Source organism: Eretmochelys imbricata, chromosome 27 (assembly GCF_965152235.1).
Source record: "Eretmochelys imbricata isolate rEreImb1 chromosome 27, rEreImb1.hap1, whole genome shotgun sequence".
Lineage (NCBI taxonomy): Eukaryota > Metazoa > Chordata > Testudines > Cheloniidae > Eretmochelys > Eretmochelys imbricata.
This window is the reverse complement of record NC_135598.1, coordinates 7,467,851-7,491,374: the sequence shown is the minus strand read 5'-3', so window position 1 is coordinate 7,491,374 and position 23,524 is coordinate 7,467,851. Positions and strand designations below refer to the sequence as shown.

The following is a 23,524-nucleotide window of genomic DNA, read 5'->3' as shown; positions in this document are numbered from 1 at the left end:
ACCTCAGTGTGTAGGATCTGCCACAGCCACCATGTGCGATGGGGGCCCATCAATCCCACAGGAGCCCTTGGGCCTCATTCAGCGTTGATGGGGGAGCTCAGTGCAGAGCGGCCCCTGCTACGCCCAGCAGCTCCCGAGCTCTGCTGGGGCAGGGAAGGAGCTGGTGTGGACCATGTGCAGGGCGTGTATGTAACCCCCTCGGCAGGGTGCTCTGTCCTGCTCTGGGGGCGGCTGGGACACAGGCAGAGCTTGATTGTTTAGATCAGGCAGGGGAGGCTTGTGTCTTTAGATTCAGAGGCCCTGGGTTCGATCCCGGCTGCCAACAACTCCCCCCGGAGTACAGCGTTCCTTGCACATGTAGTATCCAGAGCTGGGCACATAGGGCTGCAGCTGCCTGCCCCGAATCCAGCCTCCCACTGCTACCCAAACGCTCCACAATTCCCCCTCCCTGTTGCTGACCTCATGTCCATTCCCCCCACCTCCCTCAATTTCCTTAGTGTTAGGATATAGATATTCAGGCCTGTCTGCAAAGGCCTGTACTTTAAGAATTTAGGTGTATTCTTATCACTTGGCTAGTTCCAGAGGTATAAAAGAAAGAATCAAAACCACTGTCTGCCAGTGTAAGGGCCTTCTCTTACTGTGACAGTCTGAGGCCCTGTTCTTAGGCTAAGGCCTTTGGCTAAGCGACAGAGGCAGCCATAAGCTGGGAAGCGACCGGTCACCTCCTCACATTCCAAACTAGTCACACTGAAATAAGGTGCTATTGGGCTGTTAGGATACAATCCTGTCCTCATAGTGCCTATCACCTCCAGAGAAAGGGAAGTGCCTAGAAAATGTAAAAGGAAACTTAGTTTGATAGCATCCTGTCTGGCAAGAACTCACTTATCAATAGCTGGGCTGTGAAATCCTCACTTCTGTGTTGTCTTGTCATTATAGTTTCCACTTTGCTATTGTTTGTCTGTATAATCTCTGTCTGGTTCTGTGATTGTTCCTGTCTGCTGTATAATTAATTTTGCTGGGTGTAAACTAATTAAGGTGGTGGGATATAATTGGTTACATAATCATGTTACAATATGTTAGGATTGGTTAGTTAAATTTCAGGAAAATGATTGGTTAAGGTATAGCTAAGCAGAACTCAAGTTTTACTATATAATCTGTAGTCAATGAGGAAGTGACTGGGTGGGGGTGGGCATGGGCATGGGGGTAAGGGAGATGGGAACAGGGAATGGGGGTAAGAAAATTGGAATCATGTTTTGCTAAAGGGGGAAATGGGAACAGGGAATGGGAGTAAGGAAGTTGGAATCATGTTTGGCTAAGGGTAGGAATGGGAACAGGGACACAGGTGTAAGGCTCTGTGGTGTCAGAGCTGGGAAGGAGGATACTAAGGAAGGAAACTGGAATCATGCTTGCTGGAAGTTCACCCCAATAAACATCGAATTGTTTGCACCTTTGGACTTTGGGTATTGTTGCTCTCTGTTCATGCGAGAAGGACCAGGGAAGTAAGTGGGTGAAGGAATAAGCCCCCTAACACTTAGCACAACGTCAGCTTGCACTGCTGCCAGATCTGCATGGGCACCCCATCCTCCTACTGCCTTCGCACCCAGGAGTGGGAGAGGCGGGCGTCCCTTCCCAGCGGGCACAGGCCCTGCCTTATGCCCACTTACCCAGTAAATGAGCAGGGATGGGGCCCTGGAGGTTGATGTACTTGGGGCCGTAGTGTTCGTACAGCTTCCTCCTGACAAAGGCGTGGAGGTTCAGGTAGAGGGGCTCCAGCTGGTGGTAGAGTTCCTCCAGATCGTCCTCAAAAGTGGGCGAGTCGTACCAGGAGCGCCAGTAAGCGCCGGTATCCTTGAAACCTGGCAACGAAGAGCACAGGGCCAACAGCAATGAACTCCAGTGTCTTGCCAGGGACGGCAGTTCGGGGACCGCCCCTCCTTGCCTTTCTGCACAAAATCATCCCTGGGGGAGCAAGGATACCCGCTGGAGGGATGCATGAAAGGCTGAGAGAGGCCCTGTGCCCAGTGGGTAGGGACGCCTGCTCCTCCAGGTGAGCTGCCAGCTGGGGACGGGGGGGAATCCCCAGCTGGTACAGAGCCAGCACCACATCCCCGCTCATTCCCCAGGCCTTACTGATCAGGGGCGTGGCCAGAGGAAAGGGGGTGTGGTCAGAGGAAAGGGGGCATGTCCAGAACTCTGCTAGGCCCAGGCTAGAGCAGCCCCGAGGTTCCCTTTGTTGCACACTCTCAGGCCCTGCTCCGAGCAGAGCTTGGCCAGACCCAGGGACCTTGTGCAGTGGGCCAGAGTCTGATCTCACTTACATTTCATTGTGGGAACCCTACTGATGTGTAGCTGAGCAAGAATGCACCAGCAATGAGGAAACTGAGGCCCGGCTACTGCCCCCAGTGCACAGGGGCTGCCATGCTGAAATGGACCCATGGCCGTCAAGGCCGGCATCCTGTCTCCTGCGTTGCCCAGCGTCAGATGTGGCACGAGAAGGTGCAGAACTTGCAGGGCTCGACTTTCCTCTCACTTCCACCAGCGGGGTTCCATCGGCTCCTCATTTACACCCGGGCAAGAGGCGACTAACTCCTTGAATGCACTCCTCATGCAATGCTGTGCCGTGGGCGTGGGGCAGACATGCCTCCTGACCAAGGTTCCCTCTAACGTTTGACAGGCCGTGTGCGCAAAAAATTTCTTCTGTGCAAATTGTTGTGCGTGCATTGTTTTGTCGTGTGCACGGGGTTTAGGATCTGTGTGCGCACACAAATGCACACAGCTTAGAGGGAACAGTGCTCCTGACCCCAGGAGGAGCGATTGTCCTTCATCAGGTGTTTCTGAGCTTGGGGCTGGTTTGTGAGGCTCCCCCGTCCCCCACCCCCTGCTTGGTGACAGAGATGCCTGCAATAGCAGGAGACCGGACTCAATGTCTCACCGTCCATCCTGTAGGCCTCATTGCTCAGCGTCACAAACTCCTCGTACTTGGGCCTCAGGGGGTTTCCAGCTGAGCTGTGCCAGCCCTCCCAGGCATAGAGCAGCTCCTTGTAGCTGCGGGAGTTGGCCATGGTGTTGGTTATCTCTGAGGCACGAAAGAGAAAAACACGACAGAGTCACGCCAGCTTTCGTGGCATGCAGGGGGAGTTTCTTTCCACCCACAATAGGTCTCCCCAATTTCCTAGGGCTGCACAGATCCCCAGCTGCACGGACACAGGCTGGGGCAGAGGGAGGGGTGTGAACCCCCATCAGGTTCTCTATCGCTCGCGGATCAAGCAGAGACGGGCCTGAGCTTGGAGCCAAACGCTCACAAACATCGGGGTGCCAGACAGTGCCCTGGCTTCACAATGGGCCAAAGCCACGGGAATGGTGGGGTGTCTGCGGCCCCGGTGCCTGTAACATGCTGAACAAACACCCCAGATCCAAACAGCACCCCCCCTTCTCCGGGGCGCTGGACATCTGAAACCGGAGCAGGATTGTGTGGCTCCGGAGGGAGCAGAGGTTGTGATGCAGGAAGGCTTGTCGGCTCTAACGCCCGCCAGGAGCAGCCTAACACCCCTTTTCTCCTGCCCTTGTCCCATCTCCAGTTCAGTGTCGCCTTCCAGTCCCCCCTGAGCTGGAGCTGGCAACCCTGGGTTTGGGGCATGGAGGACTCTCTCGTGTCGGAGCTGCCTGCCACTGGACCCCCTCACCCTGTCACCTGCCTGTGGTGAGTGGTCAGCGCCTGAGACTTCAGAGAAAGTGTCGACAGGCCCATCACATACCCGGCCGTTTGTGCAATATTGCAGGGAAGGGGAGAGGATTCCTCCCTGCCCAGCTGAACTGAGGAGTCTGATTTCCTTCCCCTCAACCACCAACACTGGCTTAGAGCTTCCAAATTCCACTGATGACAGTGACCAAACTCCCACGGACTTTAGTGCCACTAGGATCGGGGCCACTGAGCAAGCAGGAGGCTTTGGGCTGCTTTCTTGCCTCCTCGAGAAGGGGCCCAAATCTGGACGGTGCTGATCACGCTCGGCTCCCATTGGCTCCGGCAGAGGCTGAGGGCGCTCAGCACCTTGCAGGCTCAGGCCCACCTCCTGAGCAAGGAGCTTCGAAGTTCAGAAAGCGACGGAGTACGAGTCATTGGGCTCAGGGCTCCCACCCAGCTGGGACGGGAAGGCACCGTACCTGGCTCCAAAGCCCAGCAGTTGGTGGTCTGGTTTGGAGGACACACCTTGGCAGTGGAATAGATATTGTCCATCTCGCTCAGGATGGTGTTGTACTGGGGGAGGAGGCAAAAGCAGATGTTAGGGGTTGAAGAACGTGGAATCAGGGCTTCCTTCAGCACATGGGCACTACAGTCAGAGTTCAGGCACAGGGAGAGAACGGAGGAAACCCTGCCTATGGACTGGCAGCACCTCTGAGGCTCCTGTCACTTTGGTACGTGGTTCTGTGTTCATGTCGTTTTGTGTGTGAGCTTGTGAGGGTGAATGGGAACGCAGGTGGGGGTGGCTGTGTGTGCAGTTGGGCTTGTGCAGTTTAATGTGTGTGGAGGAAGAAGGCTGGGCCTGCATATGGTTTGGGGGGAGTGTATGGGAGCATGTGGCTTGGCAGAAAGGGGGCTGTAAATTCATGAAGGTGGAGGGTGCTTTTCTGTGGGAGTGCATTGTTAGTTGCTCATTAAAATAAGGGGCAAACAGGGGAGCCGATCTGGCTGGTTAGACGGAGCCAGGCCATGCATCTCCCAAAGACGGCTCAGCGACCCAAGGTGAGGAACGGTGATGCGGTGTAACGAGCACAGTCAGTGACCCTGGCTTCGTGAGTCAGCCCTCCTGCCACACACAATCTGCAGCCTTAGCGAGACCATGGCAGGCTTATACGGGATCTATCGAAAACAAGGGACGCCCATCCCCAGGGCCAGACAAATAATGTGGCTGGCAGAGGGCCGACAGATGCTGTGCAAAGGCTCCCTTCCCGCCCCACAATCTACCGATACCACTCGATCCTGACCTAGAGCAACCCTGCTATTCATCACTCTGCCAGTACACCCCCAGCTCAACCTGCACCCCCTGCTATTCCAGTCCTGCTCTACACCCCCACCCCTGCACACAGCTCTTTGCTAAGACACCCGAGTTCTCTGCCAGTTTTCACACCCACTCCCCATCTTTACCAGCCCGATCTGCAGCACCCTGCCGATCCACCCCTGCCCTCCACCTACGTCCCAGCGTGGCCACCTCGTCTTATGCCACGTAAAGCTGCCTCACTCACGGTCTAGGTCTCTTTTTGATCAGGGAACCATTTTGTAGGCTGGGAGCTTCCTAATATAGCCCACATAGCCAGGGGCCAGGGAATGCTGGGCTGTGGACCCACCTACCCTTCCACCCCATAGGACTGACTTCGGCAGCATTCAGATCTCCAGAGAATACAGTTCCTTGGGTTGACCAGGAAGCCCGCAAAGTGCTCCTGGAATTGTATTCAGCCAGCAGGAGGTCCGGCTGGATAGGATGCTGAGTTAGGAGAGTTGGTCTCTATTCCTGGTTCTGCCACTGGCTGGCTGTGTGACCTCCAGCAAGTTGTTTCCCTTCCTGTCTATTTAGGTGGTTGGCTCGTTGCAGCAGGGACTGACTCTCATGATGCGGGTATGCAGCACGCAGCACAAGGATGGGACCCTGATCCTGGCTGAGGCCTCTAGGCTCTGCTGGTGCTCTTTCTGTGAAGCCAGAGGGGCATTCTTGAGGCTGCTGAAAGTGTGGCTTGGATGATGAGATGGGGGCCTGAGGCCCTGACCACTTGTGACCACTAAAGATCCCCAGTGGTTTTCAGATAAGTAGAATTGTTAGCCCCATTGTTCCGGCCAAATTGCAGTTTGGGAAATCACATCCTGCTCCCTAATAGTCCCCCTAAGCTTTCAATGGAATGGTCATTCGCGCTTCTTGTCCTAAATTGCTATGTGGCATCAGCTTTTAAACAGCTGCCACATTGCACCTCAGAAGGGGCTGCATTGCAGTGGTGGGTAAAATGATTCTCACTGATATAGCGCTTTGGGAGGAAAGGCAGGCTCTGGGAGAATACACTCACTGAAAGCCCTTTTAAAAGAAGGAGTAGCTCTTCAGATACCCTCGGGTGCCGCTGCTTATAATGTCCTTTCCCTCTATTGCTGCGGCTGGCTCAGTTTAGTTACGAGGGAAGATCAAAGTTTGGGTCGACAGTTGCACTGGTTACGCTCACTGCCAGCAGCAGGACAATAGCAACAGGGCATTTCCTGCATCCTGAACGCAACGACAATCTCTGGGAGAGGAAACTCCACAGCTTTGTGCCTTCCTCTGGCTGAACTCGCACTGCTGAAGGCGGGAGGGGGCTGGGTGGGAAGCCTTTCTTCTGGAGAAGGAAGGTATTCGCATTCACTCCAAGCCTTACCAGCTGGGAAGGAATAAATACAGCTAATCGTCAGGAAGGAGATTTCAAAACTTGCTGCTTCTGTTCTAGCAGCTAAGAGTGGCAAAGGCTCAGGCTTCTCTCGGCGGGAGGGAGACACTGCCGACACTGCTCGCAGGAAGCCTGGCCTAGTGATGGAGTATGGCTGTGGGTCTAGCACCAGCATGTGGGGTCCCAGTGGCACAGCTTACACTTCTACGTGGTATTTCATCCCGGAGCTTCCCAATGCCCTTCGCAAACCAGACCCAGGTTCCTTGGGAGAGTTCAGCTCCCAGTTAGGCACCTAACCAAGTGGGCAGATTTTCCAAAGAATCCAGCTCACCGGGCACACATTGAGCTCTCCTATTAGCCTGGCACCCATCGTGGGCACGGAGCCCTTGAGAAGCAGGCCCTGAGCTTTTGGGAAAATGTTGCCCCTCTTGCAGAGAAAAACATCTTTGGCCATCACCCAAATGCGACTGTCTCTGGGGAGGAGGCACAGCATGGCGTTACAGCAGCAGCACACTGCAGAGCATTTAAGAAGGGGACATTTTGCAAGTGTGAAATGCTCTCACCAGGGCAAATGATTTCACTATGCCCAGAGTGAGTGTGTAATGTTCTCACCAGTCCCAGTGGGTGCAGACTTCGGCTTTGGTAGCACTTTGCACCTGATTAAATGACAACACAAGCTGTTGGACAGAGGCCCTCCCAATTCCTACCTGACAAGCCCCATACGCCACCCCTGTCTGCCTCCTATTCAGCTGCATGGAGCTTTGATGCTCCACGGTGAGGTTTGCTTTGCTGGGAGGAAGGGGTGCTGATGGGCACTGGTTGGCACAGACAGAATGAGTCTGGTTAAACTTGCACAGGGTTAGGTGGAGGTGGTGCCCCGGAGGGTTGGATCAGCAGAGCTCAGGGTCTCTGGAGTCACCCCTTGCTTTTAAATCAGACTCCACTTGCCCGCCTGGGAGCCAGGCAAAAGGCTTTTATTCCCCACCTTCCTCCTTGGAACCGTTCAAAAGAGCAGCAGTAAATTAACTGCTGCAGGCAGAGTGACAGGATTAGCTGGATAACTTTGAGCCAGCCCCTCCTATTCAACACTTTAGCCATCGCTTCCCTTCGCTGCAAGGATTTGCGGAGAGCAGCAACTTGCCCGGTCTCCAGCGTTCAGAGTGGGGCCAGCCTGACTCCCCGGAGCAACACGCGGCCCACCTTCCCAGGGTCACACCGGCACTGCTAACCCCGGGGGCTCTGCAGATTTGGGCCGGCTCTGCACACGGATGGGAGACGGCCACGGAGCACCCAGGAGCTGTGGTCAGTCACGAGGCAGTGCTCCTCCCGCTGGCTCATTCCTGACGAATTGCCCCTCCTTCTCTGCAGCATGCTGACTTCTGGAGTGGGTGACAAGCACGACCCGCTTGCTGGTGAGCATCACAGATCCCGTGGGGCTTCTCCTGACCACAGGAGTGGCCTGGAAAAATTCTAGCCTGGACAGTGATTTCCTGCCAAAGCTGCTGCTGTTTTCATTTCCACTCTCTGTCCTTTGGCCTCGGTGCCTTTCCTTTGCTGCCTGTGTGTTTCTTAGCACCCTGTCCTGCTCCATTGTTCATTTTTTTGACAGTCTGTCAACTGGCCTGGCAGCAGCGGCCGCCCTCCCTGTTCCCTTCACACCTCAATGATGTTTCCTCCTCGGTCAAAGAAAAAAATACACTGTCTTTGCTTCTCTGACCCATTGATCTGAGGCCATTACCCCAGCGCTCCCCTGGTGTGCCCCTTGGCATAGTGTAGCAGATGTGATGCCAGTTTGTGCCTCCAGGACTCCTGCCCTTTGTACCCTCACTGCTCCTGAGAGTCTGATTTCCCCGTGCCCCGGGCAGTTGTTTACACCAGTGCAAAGTGCTATCAGATCAGCATCGCAGGCTTTTACAGCTTTGCCCAAGCTGCAGGGCAAATCAGCTCAGGCCGGCATTTTTGCCAGGAAAGAGCAGTAGCCACTGAGGAAACAGGGCGGATGTTGCAGCTGTTTCAGCCGGGGCTCCCACACCTTGCTGGCCGCACACCTGACCAGCAAGTTACAGAAAAAGTTATTTCGATTAAAGCCCTGAGGCTTGGAAACATTGATGCCCTGGTAATCATGCCATCCTAGGAAAGGCGAAAGCCGTGGTAGGGGCCCCTTTTGGTTTGGCAGCCAGGGCATCATTTCAGAAAAAATCTTGGGGGTTGGGGAGAGTTGTGTCAGCATCTAGACTAGACCATGAACATGTGATACCCTGCAAAGCTGGGGGCGGGGGCCAAAAGGGGTGCGCATGAAAGGTCTGGGAGAGTGGAACTGCCCTCCTTGTCCCATAGCAAATTACAGCCTGTCCAGTGTCCTGACACAGCGACTTTGTAAGCGAGGCAGGATGGTCCTGACAGCCCCTGCTCTGCCACAGCCCTGGGTGACCTCAGGCAAGTCGCTTAACCTCTCTGGGCCTCGGTTCCCCACCTGTACAATGGGGAGGCTGCACTCACTCACGATTGGGGTTGGCTCAGATGCTGTGGGGATGGGGGGCAGAGAAGTACCTACGTAGACAGTGGGGACCCCAGCCTTTCTTTGCAGGAGGATTTGGGACCGGTTCTCAGGATGGGATAGCATCTCCATGCCTTTCCGCACCATCTGAGCTGATTTTAGAGGGGGGCCCATGCTGACCTCGGTGACAGCCCAGGGTGAGAAGGTGACTGAAAGCCGCCTTTGCCTCCCAGCGCCGTGGGCTGGGAGGTTGGGCCTGCACCTTCTGGGGGCGCAGAATTTCAGACTCTAAATCAAGCTGCTGGGAACCGCTCCCCTCCTGCCCCCTCTTTTTACTCCTCAATCTGAAGCCCGGGGCAGAGCCCCTCTACCACTGGGGCTACATGTACCAAAGTGACGAGTGATTTTATTTTTGGGGTGCCCAATTTGAGAGGCCTTAAAGGGGCCTGACTCCCAGACTGTGCCAAGCACCTGCCCTCTGCAAACCAGGCCCCTTTAAGACCCATCTTGCCTGGGGCCCCCAGAATCACTAGAGACTTTGAAAATCACTAGAGACTTAGGCCCTGGAGCCTGGCCTCCCCTCTGGTCTTCCTACAGCGTCTCACGCCTCCGCGGGCCCATTGGTTTATTTCTGGCTCCCCTGGTTCTTCTCCTTCCCACGGCACCCGCTGGGTTTCAATTTGTTTGCAATGTTTACTTCTTCCGAGATAAGCCCTCTCAAGCTGCTTCCCAGCCACACACCCTCCCAGGGGGTTCCTTAGGCGCTGGACACACTGCCCAATTCAGTCTTGTCTCCCTCCGCTCTCTACCTTCGCTGGTCCGCTCGCGTGTCTCCTGGCCCGAGAGTTGGAGGGTCAGTTCCCATCCATTCAACGTCAGCCTCCCTTCGGCCGCTATGAAAACTCCCGCCCTCGCTTCTACAAGGCGTCCCCTCTGCCTGTACCTCACACGCCTCTCTGACGACACTGATTGCTTTCCGATCTTCCCTCCACATCTGCCTTGGCCTTATCCTAACTTGTGGCATCACACGGGACATGAGCACGCACTGACTTACCTTTAAAGGACAACCATGGTAACTAACAGGGGGGGCTGCTCTTTTAAGGGTCAGGGGCTTGAGCCGGCCAGCCAGCCCTGTTTGATTAGCACACCCAGCTGGAATGGGAGCTCCAAGTTGGCTGACTCCTGGGACTGGCCCTGGAGCAGAGAGAAAGAGCTCTGGCCCCTGCAGCCTTTCCTGGCCAGGAGACCAGCTTTGTTCTGGGTCACTTTGCCAGTTCATTCTTGGAATGAACAAACTATATACTGAGGAAAGGGCCTGCCAATGACCTGGGCGTAGAATGTAATCCTTCCTGGTCTGGGGAAACAGCCCTACTGCTGGTTATAAATAGTGACTCTATATTTACTAGATCCACGTAGGCCATGTGCGGAAGTGGATAGCTGGCTAAGAGACCTAGTCGGAACGCTCACACTGCCGTGGTATGACCAGTCAGGCATGGAATCGGAGACCCGGCTCTCCTACCTGTCTGATCTGTGCCTATGGGGCCATGCGGGACACAGAATCTCTGCAGCACAAGTCCAGCAGAGCCACGTCTCCTTCCCCCGCAGCTTTGCCCCGGAACACGCCCAGCTCCGGGGGCTCTTGTGCTGACAGTGCAGATCTGGATCTGTGCATGGCAGGGCCCCCTGCTGCACGGAGTTACTATTGGGGGGGAGGGGGAGACAGTGGGAAGCAGGCCCACGCTGTCTGGGTTGGTGCTTCCCACCTTTCGCCTGCAGTGGCCCATCATCCCAGTCAGAGGAGCTGCACCCGCCCACAGCAGGCCTGCAGTGGGGCCAACAGGGCAGAAAAGCAGCTGGGAAAATCCTAAAGCTCCATATTTTAGCCTGAGCTGGTGACTCCCCATCAACACGGCTCCATTCACAAACCAAAAGATGGATTTTCTGATGGCCTCCTATGTCTCAAGAGCCTACCGGAGACCCAGCTGAGCCCTGAAGACTCCCCCTCCCCCTCTCCCATGCATGCACACACACCCCTGATCAACCTCTTGCTCTCTTCCCCAACTGCTCAGTGACTTGGGGGTACGTCTACATGCAGTTAGACACCCATGGCCAGCTCGTGCCAGCTGACTTGAGCTCGCGAGGCTCAGGCTGAGGGGCTGTTGAACTGCAGTGTAGACTTCAGGCTCAGGCTGCAGCCCAAGCTCTGGGACCCTCTGACCGCGCAGGGTCCTAGAGCCCAGGATCCAGCCCAAACATTTACACTGAAATTAAAAAAGCCCCTTCGCCCGAGCCCATGTCAGCTGGTACAGGCCAGCCACAGGTGTCTAACTGCAGCGTAGATGTGCCCTTAGCTTCCCTGAGTGTCACTTCCCCACCCGCTCTCAGAGCAACCCGGCACGACGCCTACCTGCTGACGCTTATCCAGGGGCAGGTTGGAAGGCCCTAGGGTCTGGATGGAGCCAATGATACTCTTCAGCTGAGTGTCTGAGAAATTCTTCCAGATGGAGCCATAGAGTTCCTTGGCTTTCTTCCCCCAGGCCTCTGTGAAGTTCTGCTCCTCCAGGGAGGCCAAGATCTGGAAGGCAGGAGGAAAAGACTCTTCTGTGACAGATATTCCCCTTTCCTGGGAGAACCATTTAGCCATCGCTCCCAGGGGACCGTCTACCCTGCAGCACCTGTGCCCCACTCTGTGTGGGGCTCTAGGAAGCGGGAACCAGCCCCAGCGTGGGCCACAGACTGGCAGACCTACGCATCTCCAACCAGCAGGGACCACAAGACGGCCAGCCCAGCCAAGAGGGAGGCACAACATGGTCCCCTGCCTCGCTGCTACACCTGTAAAATGGAGACAACGAGAATCACCTTTGTAACATACGTGGGAGCTGTGGTACAGCAGCATGGTCTAGTGGATAGGGCACCGGGCTGGGACTCAGGAGATACAGCTTCTGTTCCTGCCACCCACCTGCAGTGTGACCTCCGGGGTGCTACTTCACCTGCCATTGTCTGTTTCCTCTGCTGAGTTTTGTCTGTGGAGACAGTCAGCTCTTTGGGGCAGGGACTGTAACTCACTAGGGGTGTGTCTATACTGTAGCTGGAAGGGTGCTTTCCAGCATGGGTAGACAGATGCTCTAGCTCATAGGCGCCACTCCATGAGCCCTGGAGCACCCACGGGGAAAAATTAGCGGGTGCACCACACCCACCGGCAGCCAAGCTCCCCCCTCCTCGCCTCTTTCTCCCTCCCCTGAGCATGCCGCGTCCCCACTCCTCCCCCTCCCTCCCAGTACTTCCTGGCCTCCCCACCACCGCCTAACAGCTGTTTGGCGGCGCTTAGAACCTTCCAGGAGAGGGGGAGGAGTGGGGAGGTGGCGGGGAAGGGGGTGGAATGGGGGCAGGGCTGGGGTGGGAAAAGGCGGGGTGCTAATAGGAGTCCTAGGTATTCTTATGAGACAATGTGCCCATCTGGTCAAGTATCCCATCTCTGGCACAGGGCAACAATTGATATTTGACAGAAAGGCAGATCCTTCCTTCCTGCAGTGCTTGGCAATGCTGGATGGGATGATGAATCCCCCAGGTTTGGGGCAGGCTTGGTTGGGGGTGAGGAGGGAGTGCCCACTGGAGCGCGGGCAGAGACTGTCCCAGCTTTGATGCAGTGGCTCATTTGTCAGTATTTTTGTCATTCCTTTTCCTAAATCTGGTGCAGCCACAAAACAAGGCTGGGTGGGAAGATAGCACGCACAGTACAGGACCCACTTCCCCACTGCCCTGCACTGTGGTCATTCACACTGGCACAAGGGGAGGGCCGGGGAGAAGGGGGGGGGAATTGTTACCATTCTGATTGGATGGCATTTTATACCCACTTTGCACTCAGGGGGCCTGATTCTCACTTACACTAAGGCCCCTTTACACCATGCTGGCAGCATGAAGGGGCCTTGAAGTGAGGACTCCCACTTTACAGACTGCTAGAGCTATGTAAAAGGGCCCTAGAATGAGAATCAGGCCCACTTTGCACTGGTGTATATGGGTACGTCTACACTGGAGGGGGCGGGGGAGGCAGCAGCGACTCTCAGAGCTCAGATCAATGGACTCGGGCTGAAATAGCAGTGTAGACATTCTCGCTCAGGCTGCTCCCCAGGCTCTGAAGCCCTCCGCGCTGGCCTGCATGTGGGATGGGCCAGATTTGAATTCCCCAACATTAAATTTGGGAATGTCTGAATGCAGGATTTTGGTCCGGCCTGTTATATAGACAGATAAAGGGGGAACCATAACATTTGGATCCAGGTTCAGATTCCCGATTCCTATGGTATTAAGATCCAGGGTTTGTTCATACGATGGGTATGAACGTGTAACCATTCGTGCCCAGCAAGGCCATCGGTCCGTTGGGTGGCAGGACTCCTTTCAGTCATGATTGCTTTGATCCCAATCAGCAGCAATTCCCCCATCTGTTGAAATGACCTCCCGCATTATCCTGCACTCCACTGGCTTCTGGCAACTGACATCAAGGGCTCATTGCACAGATCTGCATAGATAACCCTCGCACTGCAGCTGTGCAGATGAAAACCATGTGGCTCAGTGGCTCACGAGGAAGTTGCTGTGTAAGGACCGTGCCTTACAGGAGAATTGGCTAGGAAAGGGGAAATAATCAGAGGAGATGCACAGGGTTGCACTGATCTCCGACATTTATAAGAGGAGACACCGATTTCCAGCCAAAGTGGAAATCGCTCCAAGCCCCACTCCCTGCCTGGAGCTTCTCCAGCGGGCAAACAAGCGCCAGAAAAAGTGTTATGCACGGTCCCGCTTTTGGACTGAACAGAAGCAGCAGGTGGATTCTAGGTGGCTGGCGGGTAAATGTGCATCTATTGCAGCCCTGCTGGCATCTTCAACAGGCAAGGTTGAATAACCCGCACTGTTTGCAGGGGAAAAAACTACCAGTCATAGAATCATAGAATATCAGGGTTGGAAGGGACCTCAGGAGGTCATCTAGTCCAACCCCCTGCTCAGAGCAGGACCAATCCCCAACTAAATCATCCCAGCCAGGGCTTTGTCAAGCCTGACCTTGCAAGGGTGAGGCTCCATTTCTAAGTGGGCTATAAATGATTAACAGGAAATTATGTGGTGTTTTCACACACGGTTAGAGAATCCAACAAGTCAATCACAGACTATCAGGGTTGGAAGGGACCTCAAGAGGTCATCTGGTCCAACCCCTCAAAGCAGGACCAATCCCCAGTTTTTGCCCCAGATCCCTAAATGGCCCCCTCAGGGATTGAGCTCACAGTATTTGCCAATACTGAGACTTTTGCTTTAAACTACGGAAACAAACCAACCAACAAGTGGCGAGAGTGTAGCGTGTGCATTTCACTCGGGAACAGGCTGCAGTAAATGTCTCTACACACAAGCGGAGTTCTGGGAAGTTGAAAGGCACAGTGGATGGAAAACAGAAAGCAGCAGCCGTTTCATAGTTACATACACATCACTCTATCCATTTGTCTATCTAAAGTATTTCCAGCATGCCCCTCACTCTTCTGTCTAGGCACCAGCAGCATCTAGATGTATCAGACAAAAATCTATGGCATATAAAGAGATACACTGAATTCAGCTATATATTAAGTTTACAGTGTGAGTTGTAAGCACACAATCCAGCCAACCAACTCCCATTTGTATTCAAGAGCCAGCATGGTTTAGTCTAGTGACTAGCAAGGGGGCCTGGGAGACCTAGGTTCTATTCCCATCTCTACCGCTGACCTGCTAGCGGGCTTTGGGCAAGTCGCTTTGCCATCTTGTGCCTCAGTTTCCCCAGCTGTAAAATGGGAACAACGACACTGGCCTCCTTGGTAAAGTGTGATGGAAAGTGCTAGCTAAGAGCTAGGTATTAATTATAACATTATTAATAAGTGAGTGAGCTGGAGGGTTATTTAGTGATGTGGGCACCAGGCTGCTGGGCAATCACACTGTCTGATGTCACACAGCCCCTCTCAGGTGGCAATGGCCTCAGGGTAGCTGGCTTCGAATTGGGAAGAGACCCACAGATCTAGCTTTGTGCCCTGCAAGATATGAATGACCCTAGGAGTAATTAGGGTTCCTGTAAATGCTACTGTTGTGTTCATTTGTTACACACGCAGGGCTCCCTCCAATGAACAAAACGAGACCCTTTCAGCCCTCCTGAGCCTGGCTCCCAGTGCAGATGTTTGGAGCAGGCATCAAACCCAAGCGCCAAGCAAGGCAGCCACCAGCCCCACCCATTGTCACTTAGCTGGCTCCATTCACAGACAGCTGGCACTTGAGTAGCTGTCAGGTGACAATACAGAGCAATGTTAAATACCCAGTTTGCAGCGGTGGGGGATGGAAAGGTGGCTCTGGAATGGGCCCTAAGAGCCCGGGAAAAGGGCTGAGTCGGCTCTTTGGCTTGGGAGCGTCTGGTGGGCAGATATGATGATGAGCCCAGAGACGGTCCATCACCCGCTGCTCAGCCCGGGGCCCACTCTGCACTCTCTTTAGCGCTCCAGGAAGTTCAGAGGCAACTCCACATCCCTTCCGTTTCTCACACTCCACCTGGCGCAGAGGGGTCACACCAGGCTCCCCCTGCCAACCAAGCCCCGCAGCGAGGGGCAAAAAAGGCAGGCACACAGGGAGGTCTCCACACCCCTCCATGCCACAGAGGAGGTCTCCTCACTGGCATGGAGGGAGCCCAGCGGGACGGTGGATGGGACAGAGAATCCAGGCATAGATGGAGCCATTAGTCCACAACCCCCTGTGGCAGGGTCAGCCTCCACGATGCCCCCTTGTGGCCTGCTATGGCGCTACTCACCCTACCTCAGTTTCCCTGGAGGTAAAACTCTGCTCCAGGGATCTGCACCTTGTAATAGGGCTTCCTGCCAGACCCTCTCTGCACCTGCTGGCTCCTCCCCGCTGCTGGTTGGGCTTGAGACCCAGCTCAGTTCCGGTCCTCAGCCTTTCTTCTCAGAGTGTGTGTTCTCTCACATTAATCCCTGTCCGCACCCCGGCCTACCTGCCCCAGGGAAGCTCTTTCAGGCAGTTGCTTCTCTCAGCACCCCCAGGCACAGTGCTGATAACTAGCGTTGCCAATGGGCCAGTTTTTGCCTTGCCCGTTGCAGTGCAAGAGATGTAAGGAGCTGGGGGGGGGTGAGGGTTGCCATGCGCACCCGCAGCCGTGCGAGCAGCAGTCTTGTAACTACCAGCCATGCACATCACAGCTGGAAGCACACTGGCACCCAGGTCCCACGCTGCATCCTGGGCCCGCCCCTGCCAAAACCATGGCCGCTCCTCCTGGGGCTGGGGACCTGAAAGCAGGACAGACCTGAGGCTCGCCAGCAAAGAGGGGTAAGGAGACCCCTGCCTCCCTCACCGCACTCTTTACCCATCCCTGCTGGTGAGGCTTAGGTCTGTCCCGCTTCCCTGAGCCCTCGTGGGAGCCCTCCCCTGCCAACACCATCATCCCCGCAGGGGGCACCAGGAAGTGAGACAGACCCACTGGTTCACCACCAGGGAGGGGTAAGGACCCTCTTTGTCGGCAGGGGGGTTGGCCCGTGCCCAGTTTTTCTGCATCTCAGAAGTGGCAACCCTACGGATCACAAACCAACAACAGTCCCAAAAGAAAACCTAAAGGGCCCTCCACCCTCCTGGGCTCCCTCTCCATCCTGCTCTCTCGTACACTGCTGACCTTCCCACCTCTCTTCCTGGAGATCCAGCTTTTACCTGAGCCACTAACCCTCAGAGTTTCCTCCCCGGCAGGGGTTCTGGAACTAGGGGTGCTGCAGCACCCCCAGCTTGAAGTGGTTTCCATCCTATACAGGCTTTGCAGTTTGGTTCAATGGCTCTCAGCACCCCCACTATACAAATTGTTCCAACTTCACTGCTCCCTGGAGTCCTTCCCACAGGCTGGGATCCTTGTTTCCAGTCTACCTACAGGCCACAGATTCATAGATAGTAAGGTCAGAAGGGACCATTATGATCATCTAGTCTGACCTCCTGCACAATGCAGGCCACAGAATCTCACCCACCCACTCCTGCAATAAACCTCTCACCTATATCTGAGCTATTGAAGTCCTCAAATCATGGTTTGAGGTTTGACCTTCCCCCCGCAAGCCTGCTCCAGGAGCCTCCTTCTCCCCTCTCAGCCCCTCTCAGGGGACAACTTTCCTTCGGCAGCTCTGCTCCCTCACTGGGCTCTCCCAGGCCTCTATGGAAGCCACCTGTCTCTTTCCTAGCTACAGCTGATAACTGACTGAAGCCACCTGATTCCCAGCCGATTAGGATCAGCTTGGGGGGGCTCATTTCACCCTCTTCCATCCCTGCACAAAGCCCACCTAGGCAGAGTTTCGGCAGGGAGAGATGAATGCCGTCCTAAAGAACCCAAGCCCTGCAAAGCTCAGAGTAGTTCTGGGCCCCGGGTGCAGGATCCAGAGCCTTTCGCGTGGGGGACCGTAGAGCACATCCAGCCAGTGACACTAGCCCTAGTGACAGAGAGTTATTGCCATGTCTCTGGTGAGCCAGGGATGGGCAGCTCGCACTGTTAGTGTACTCACTGCAGGAGAAAGAGAGGACCTCTGACGTCCACGGCTGCCAGCCTGACACCTTGCCCCGGTGCTATGCCCACCTCAACACCTACCGTCCCCGCCCCTGTTTTTCAGCCTGAACTGGGTTTCACGTGCCAGGAACAGCAGATTCACCCTACTTTCGTTTCTGGGGCGCGCCCCTTTCCTATCCCATCAGCCTGCTCAGTCATTCGCAAAGGCCTCTCCTGTGTGCACCGTGGCCGCGGGCAGGGAGGCAAAGCTGGGGCAAGGCAAGCCACTCGCTCTGATTTCTTGGCAAGATTCCTCCTCTTCTCACAGTAACCGGATGCTGGCCATTGTCCTAGGGAAGGTGCATTGTGGAGAACAATTAAGGCTGTGTTACGAGCAGACTGGACCTGCTCAGCAACTCTGGGAATGGATGCAACCTGTAGAGTTCGCTGCAAAAAACCAAGATCTCAGAAACAAACTGCAATGACACAGGGTCGTTTGTAGGGGCTGAACCTGGCACCACATGCTCTAAAAATCCTGGCCTGGCTGAGCTAAAGAAGCACGTTTGTTAATGCAAAGCCTGTAACAGACTCATAAAACCTCTCCTGGGGCCCAGCCACTCGAGAGCAAGAAAGAGCAACCAACGGGTTATGGGGAGTTATTTAAACATGGGTGGAGAATTTTGGATGACTTATTTTTCTTCATAGATTCCAAGCCCTGAAGGGACCACTGCGATCAGCTCGTCTGGCCTCCTGTACGACACAGGCCTAGAACTGCCCCCCACAAACTCATGTTTGAACTAGAGCAGATCTTTTAAACAACATCCAGTGATGGAGAATCCGCTGTGATCTGTGGTCAATTGTTCCAATGGTTAATTGCTAGGAATTCGCCATCACCTCTAGCAGACCTCTCATTACACAGGATCTGGGTGAGGGCCTCAGCGCCTGATCCATTGACTTCTATGAGAGTTTTGTCTGAGTAAGGAGCCCAGGGTTTGGCTCAGTCCAAGCCAGATGAGCTTGACCCCAAATGTAACGGAGTAAAGCGCGCATGGCCGCGGGGACTGGCTGTCAGTCTGCAGGGTCAAAAGGCAAAGCAGCTTCCTGGTAGCTGTTCTTGCTTGTGGCATGTTGTGACAAAGCGGGACTGTTCTTAATGTTTCCTCTGAATAGTGTGGGGGTGCCTCAGTTTCCCCTCTGCAGTTCTTAAGTATCTAGGTGGTGGGATAAGGGTGTATGATCGTTGCAGAGCCCTAGAGGGCAGGTGTGTGCAGGGGTCTGGACACAGAGAATGGCCGACACCCTGTTTCCTGGCAACTGATGGCCTGGGCCCTTCCCCCCTGCAAGGTGAGAGCTAAAGGGTTGGAGAACAAAGGAATCTAGTGACCTCCTGGCCCGGGAAAGGGACAAAGGCGAGAGGAGGAGGGGCTGGAGAGAGTTTCAGTTTGGGGCTGGCTGGGGACAAGGAGTGAAGTGCAGACGTGGTTGTCTGGCTCGCTGCCCCCCAAAATGGACCCAGCTGAGGGGTCCTGTTCTCTGCACCAACAAGCTCTGTGTTAGATCATGTTCCTGTCGTCTAATAAACCTTCTGTTTTACTGGCTGGCTGAGAGTCACATCTGACTGCGGAGTTGGGGGGCAGGATCCTCTGGCTTCCCCAGGAGCCCGCCTGAGCGGACTGGCGGTGGGAAGCGCACGGAGGGGCAGAGGATGCTGAATGCTCCGAGGTCAGACCCAGGAGGGTGGAAGCCGTGTGAGCTGTGTGTCCTGAAGACAGTCTGCTCCCAGAAAGGAGACTTCCCCAGAGTCCTGACTGGCTTCATGGGGAGCAGTTCCAGAGCATCGCCCGGGGGCTCCGTGACACATGTGTTAATATTTTGTTGGCTGGAAATGCTGACGTTACAAGATGGGCCTGGTCCAGATCTGACAGCCTAGCAGCAGGGGAAGGAAAACATGCAAAGTGCCTGTTCTTGGGGCAGTCTCTGAGAGTTTATTTGGTAGCTCATTAGCTGCCATTTAAGCCTTTTCAGCCAGTCTCCAGCTAGGCTGGGTTGTTTCATTTCATTCTCTTCCTCATTACTCAGGCCTCACTTCCTGGGCAGCGGACGTGGGTGGATACAGCCGAAGGGGGCATGCGGCCGTGCCTGGGCGTAGGGTGACCAGACAGCAAGTGTGAAAAATCGGGGCGGGGGATGGGGGGTAATAGGTGCCTATATAAGACAAAGCCCTCAATAGCAGGACTGTCCCTATAAAATCGGGACATCTGGTCACCCTAGCTGGGTGTGTGGAACAGCTCGTCGCTTCGACCCTCTTTGGAGTCGCACAGATCAGGGTTTGATCACACAGCCATTTGAAGAAACCTTCGCACAGGTACCCAGATTTGCTCTTCTCCTTCCAGACGGCCAATCACCAAGCAGAAAGGAGACCAGGTGGCTCAGGAGAACCCGCCCACATAGCAAGTAGTTGGCGGCCAGCTCCTGAGGCTGAAAACTGGTTGCCCCAAGCTGCTGGGCAGATGCTCAGAGAGGCACGGTGCAGGTGGGACTTGAGTCAGTGCCCGAGCCATTCACCAGGAGACAGAAGGGCTCCATTCCCCAGAGCCTGCGCTCCCAGTGCTCTGCCTGGCAGCTCAGCATGGCTCCCCTCCCTTTAGAACAGCCACCTTTGAAAATGGACAGTTACTAATCTTTGATCCGGTTCAAAGGTCCACTGTCCCAGCCCCCACACCTCACAGCTCTGCCTGCTGCCTCTCTTATGGCTAATGAAGCAAGGAGGGTAAAGGGGAGAACGCCCCGGTAGGGCACCTAGCTTTGCAGATCAATGAGATCTATTGACGGTCTGCAATTTTCAAAGCTGAGTTTCAGATATGCAGGGCGAGGGGGAATGGTCTCTGCTACCCCCGCTCTGCTCAAAGCACACTTACACTTACACCCCATCAAAATCCCTTCAGCATGGGATTCCCGGGCCTTTTCAGCCTGTCAGTCACACTCCTTTAATCACCAGCGGGCTCGTGCATGAGGCACAGGGTGGTCCCTCTGCTGCTCCCTGCCTTCCTCCCTCCCCCATGCTGACCCCACGGTCTCTCCAGGACTCTCTGCCCAGGAAGTTAACCAGGAGATTACTGCACTGCCTCAAGCCCACTGGGGTGTCCCTTCTGTGGGGTTCTGCTATTGCTAAGGATTGGATTCTACAGCCGTGAGTTTCCAAGAGTCTCTTGCACGGCACCCAAACAGGTGTAACACTAACGCACGCCTTGCACAGAGGAGCAATGGCAAGATCCCAATGCAACTCTGAAGATTTTCTGATAGTTGTGTTTCCCGGGGGAATGAGGGGCAAGTGCTGTATCTGAGGAAACACTGGAGAAGAGGCACGCAATTTAGATAGACAGATAGATATGTATGGGGATGGAATGATCATCAGATAGATAGATAGATAGATAGATAGATAGATAGATAGATTTATTTGGGGTCCTGGATCTTGCAAATATACTATATGAAATAAAATGTTTTGTCAGGCTAGATCTTATCAGCCTTCTCACCGCCTTCCCTTTAAACAGCGGATTGTTTAGGTAAATGTCACTGATTGCTAATTACCAGGAAGAAAGCTAGAGAACATTCGAAACTCTCTCTTCCCCAGGCCCAGACAGCTATCGGGAATACCAGTGCAACACAAGGTAGCCACTGGACTCAGATTCTCCGCTGCCCTGTTGTCATTGAGACCTTTGCAGGGGGGGTGTCAAGCGCTCGCAGAGGAGAATGGCAGCGTTCTACACCTGCCAGACAGTCACTTCGCACTGGTGCAAACGAAGACTCCAGGTGCAGACCAACAGGGAATCAGGCCCATGATCCATATATCAAAGCAGAAGGCACCATCCTCCCCACAGGGCTTTATTTCCATCCTGCTCCATATGGTGAATCACTCCTCTATCATTGCCGCTGGGGTTTCTCTGGTGTCTTAGCTTTCTGCACTGAGAGAGGTGGGCCCCTGGGTCTCAGCATGCTTTGTGAGGGGAGGGACATGAAAAATCCAACCAATATACATTTATGAAGCTCTCTCGGCTCTAGATTAGTATTTCTGTGGCTCTGACTGCTGGTTTGGGACAGCACATAGGTTTTAGGCACCCTCAACTGGGATGACCTGCATAACTCACTCGTGGATTTGGGCTAGAGGATGGGGCACTGGACTGACACCCTGGAAACTTTGCTTCCATTTCCAGCTCTGCCACTGCCTGCTGGGTGACCTTGGGCAAAGCACTTACCCTCCCAGCCTTTGTCTCTGTTAGACTGTAAGCTCTTTGGGGCAGGGGCTGCCGCTTGCTTTTCGCACAGCGCCACGGGGCCCTGGCCTCAGTCATAGCCTGTAGGTGATACTGTAATACCAGTGACGAATAGCCCCCATGGCTAATGTGGCCATCTCACACTCAGGCCGGTAGCTTTCATACCACAGCAGTCTCTCTCAGTCTCATCCTTCCCCACTGGAGAGTCTGCATCCTCCCCCATGGCCCCGTTACACTCCTGTTCGGTGCACACCTCGCTCCCCCTGCCCCATGCCGGCTACAAGCTCCTCCTGCCCGGCCCCGGACTGCATGAGGAGGTCGACCTAGGCTCAGATTCATTCACACAGACCTGAGCCAGCTTCCCTCCCCCTGCCCTGCAGTGGAAGCAGCTTTAAACCCCAAGCAGCTCCATGGCAGCCTCACGGCTAGAAGTGGCTGAAACTGCTGTCCTGGCCAACCCCTTCCCTAGCCACAGCAGCCCACACTTTAGGCTATATTAGGTGTGGCTCCTCCCGTCACAGCCCCAGGGCCCTTCCAGTCTCAGGGGCTCCCCGCATGCAGGGGTAGACCCGAGGGCAAAATCAGTCTCCTCTGGACCTTTGGAGCATTGGCCACTGGAGACAGGGAGGGGGCTGGCCAGGACACGCCGCGGGCCCTACACTTCTCTGCTGAAGCGTCGACGAGCTAACGTTTACTGGGCCTGATTCCCGGCTGGTGTAAATCAGCAGCTCCACTGAAGTTAATGGCGCTCTGGCGATTTACGCCGCGAAGGATCCGGCCTGTTCTCTTTATTCCTGTTGAGGTGTAGGCATGCGCCAGTCATGCAGAACCCTGCCGGGCTGGTGCAAACCCCACTCGCTGCGGGCTGGGATAATGGAAGAGACGTGTCATTCTGGTGCTTTCTCGTCTGCTAGGCAATTCAGACCCCATGGAAGAGCCTCCGGCTCAGGCAGGCTGGGGAGAGCCCCAGTAGATTCACCCCTCCCTTCTGCCTGGCTTGGCTGATAAGGAAAGTCACCTGTGGAGGCTTGCTAGACTCAGCCTTGCCCAAAAAATAGAGCTTGCTCACAGCTCTATTCCCCAAACAAGGGCTTTGGGGAGGAGCCCCAGCTGCACTATGAGAGAGCTGTCACCCTTTGCCACCGTGCCAACTGCCAATCCCCTGTGCTAACCACTAGCCCCCACTCCCGTCCTAAGCTGAAAGTGGACGAGATAGCCCAGTTCCTGTTTTCTGTCCCTGCTCCTGTTCTCCTTTTAAAATGTACGAACCTCCAAAGTCATATGGTGCATGTGTCGTTAAACAGACACTACAAAACACACAGGCTCAGCTCTCACGCAGGGGTGGATCAGCACAGTCCATGCTGCTGAAGTTCTGACCCACAGTACATGAGATAACACTGAAACCTTGGGCCAGAGCCTTGGCTTTGAGTCTTGTCCCCTTGTGCCGTAGACTCAAAAAGGGCCTTGCGTTCCAGGGAGCCTGAGCCAATAGGACAGCCCTAGGGATTGCTGCACCTGGCACAGGTTAAAGCAGCCCTGAGGCGGTTCTAATATATGCTGTGGGGCATAGCAAGTGCTCAGCTGCCCCCAGGAGTGGGGGAGAGATAAAGATAACTTAGGGCCACCGTTGACCTCCCAGCTGGTCCAGGCTGCGCATGATTTGGCTGGACCCAAGGTTTCTGACCTTTTTCCTTTCGTCAGCTTGATTTCTCCACCTTAATTGTGCACGAACATTGGTGTTCATTGGTGAGCAGGACATTTGTCCTGCAGAAGCAGTGATGCCCAGTGGCTAGAGCAGGGGCTTGGGGTTCCCTGCTGCTTGCTCTTGAGTAAGTCACT

At 54.9% G+C, this 23,524-nt stretch overlaps 1 protein-coding gene across 2 annotated transcripts in view; it reads right to left on the bottom strand.

Annotated features, from left to right (window-relative positions):
* Positions 1 to 23,524, bottom strand: part of ACE (angiotensin I converting enzyme) — a 58,466-nt gene that overhangs the window by 29,922 nt on the left and 5,020 nt on the right. For both annotated transcript variants that reach the window (XM_077806174.1, XM_077806175.1), the window contains exons 2-5: positions 11,304 to 11,471; positions 4,162 to 4,255; positions 2,933 to 3,076; positions 1,665 to 1,856 (exon numbers count right to left, since the gene is read on the bottom strand). In XM_077806174.1, coding sequence (XP_077662300.1) covers positions 1,665 to 1,856; positions 2,933 to 3,076; positions 4,162 to 4,255; positions 11,304 to 11,471 — 598 coding nt within the window. The remainder of the gene's footprint in view (positions 1 to 1,664; positions 1,857 to 2,932; positions 3,077 to 4,161; positions 4,256 to 11,303; positions 11,472 to 23,524) is intronic.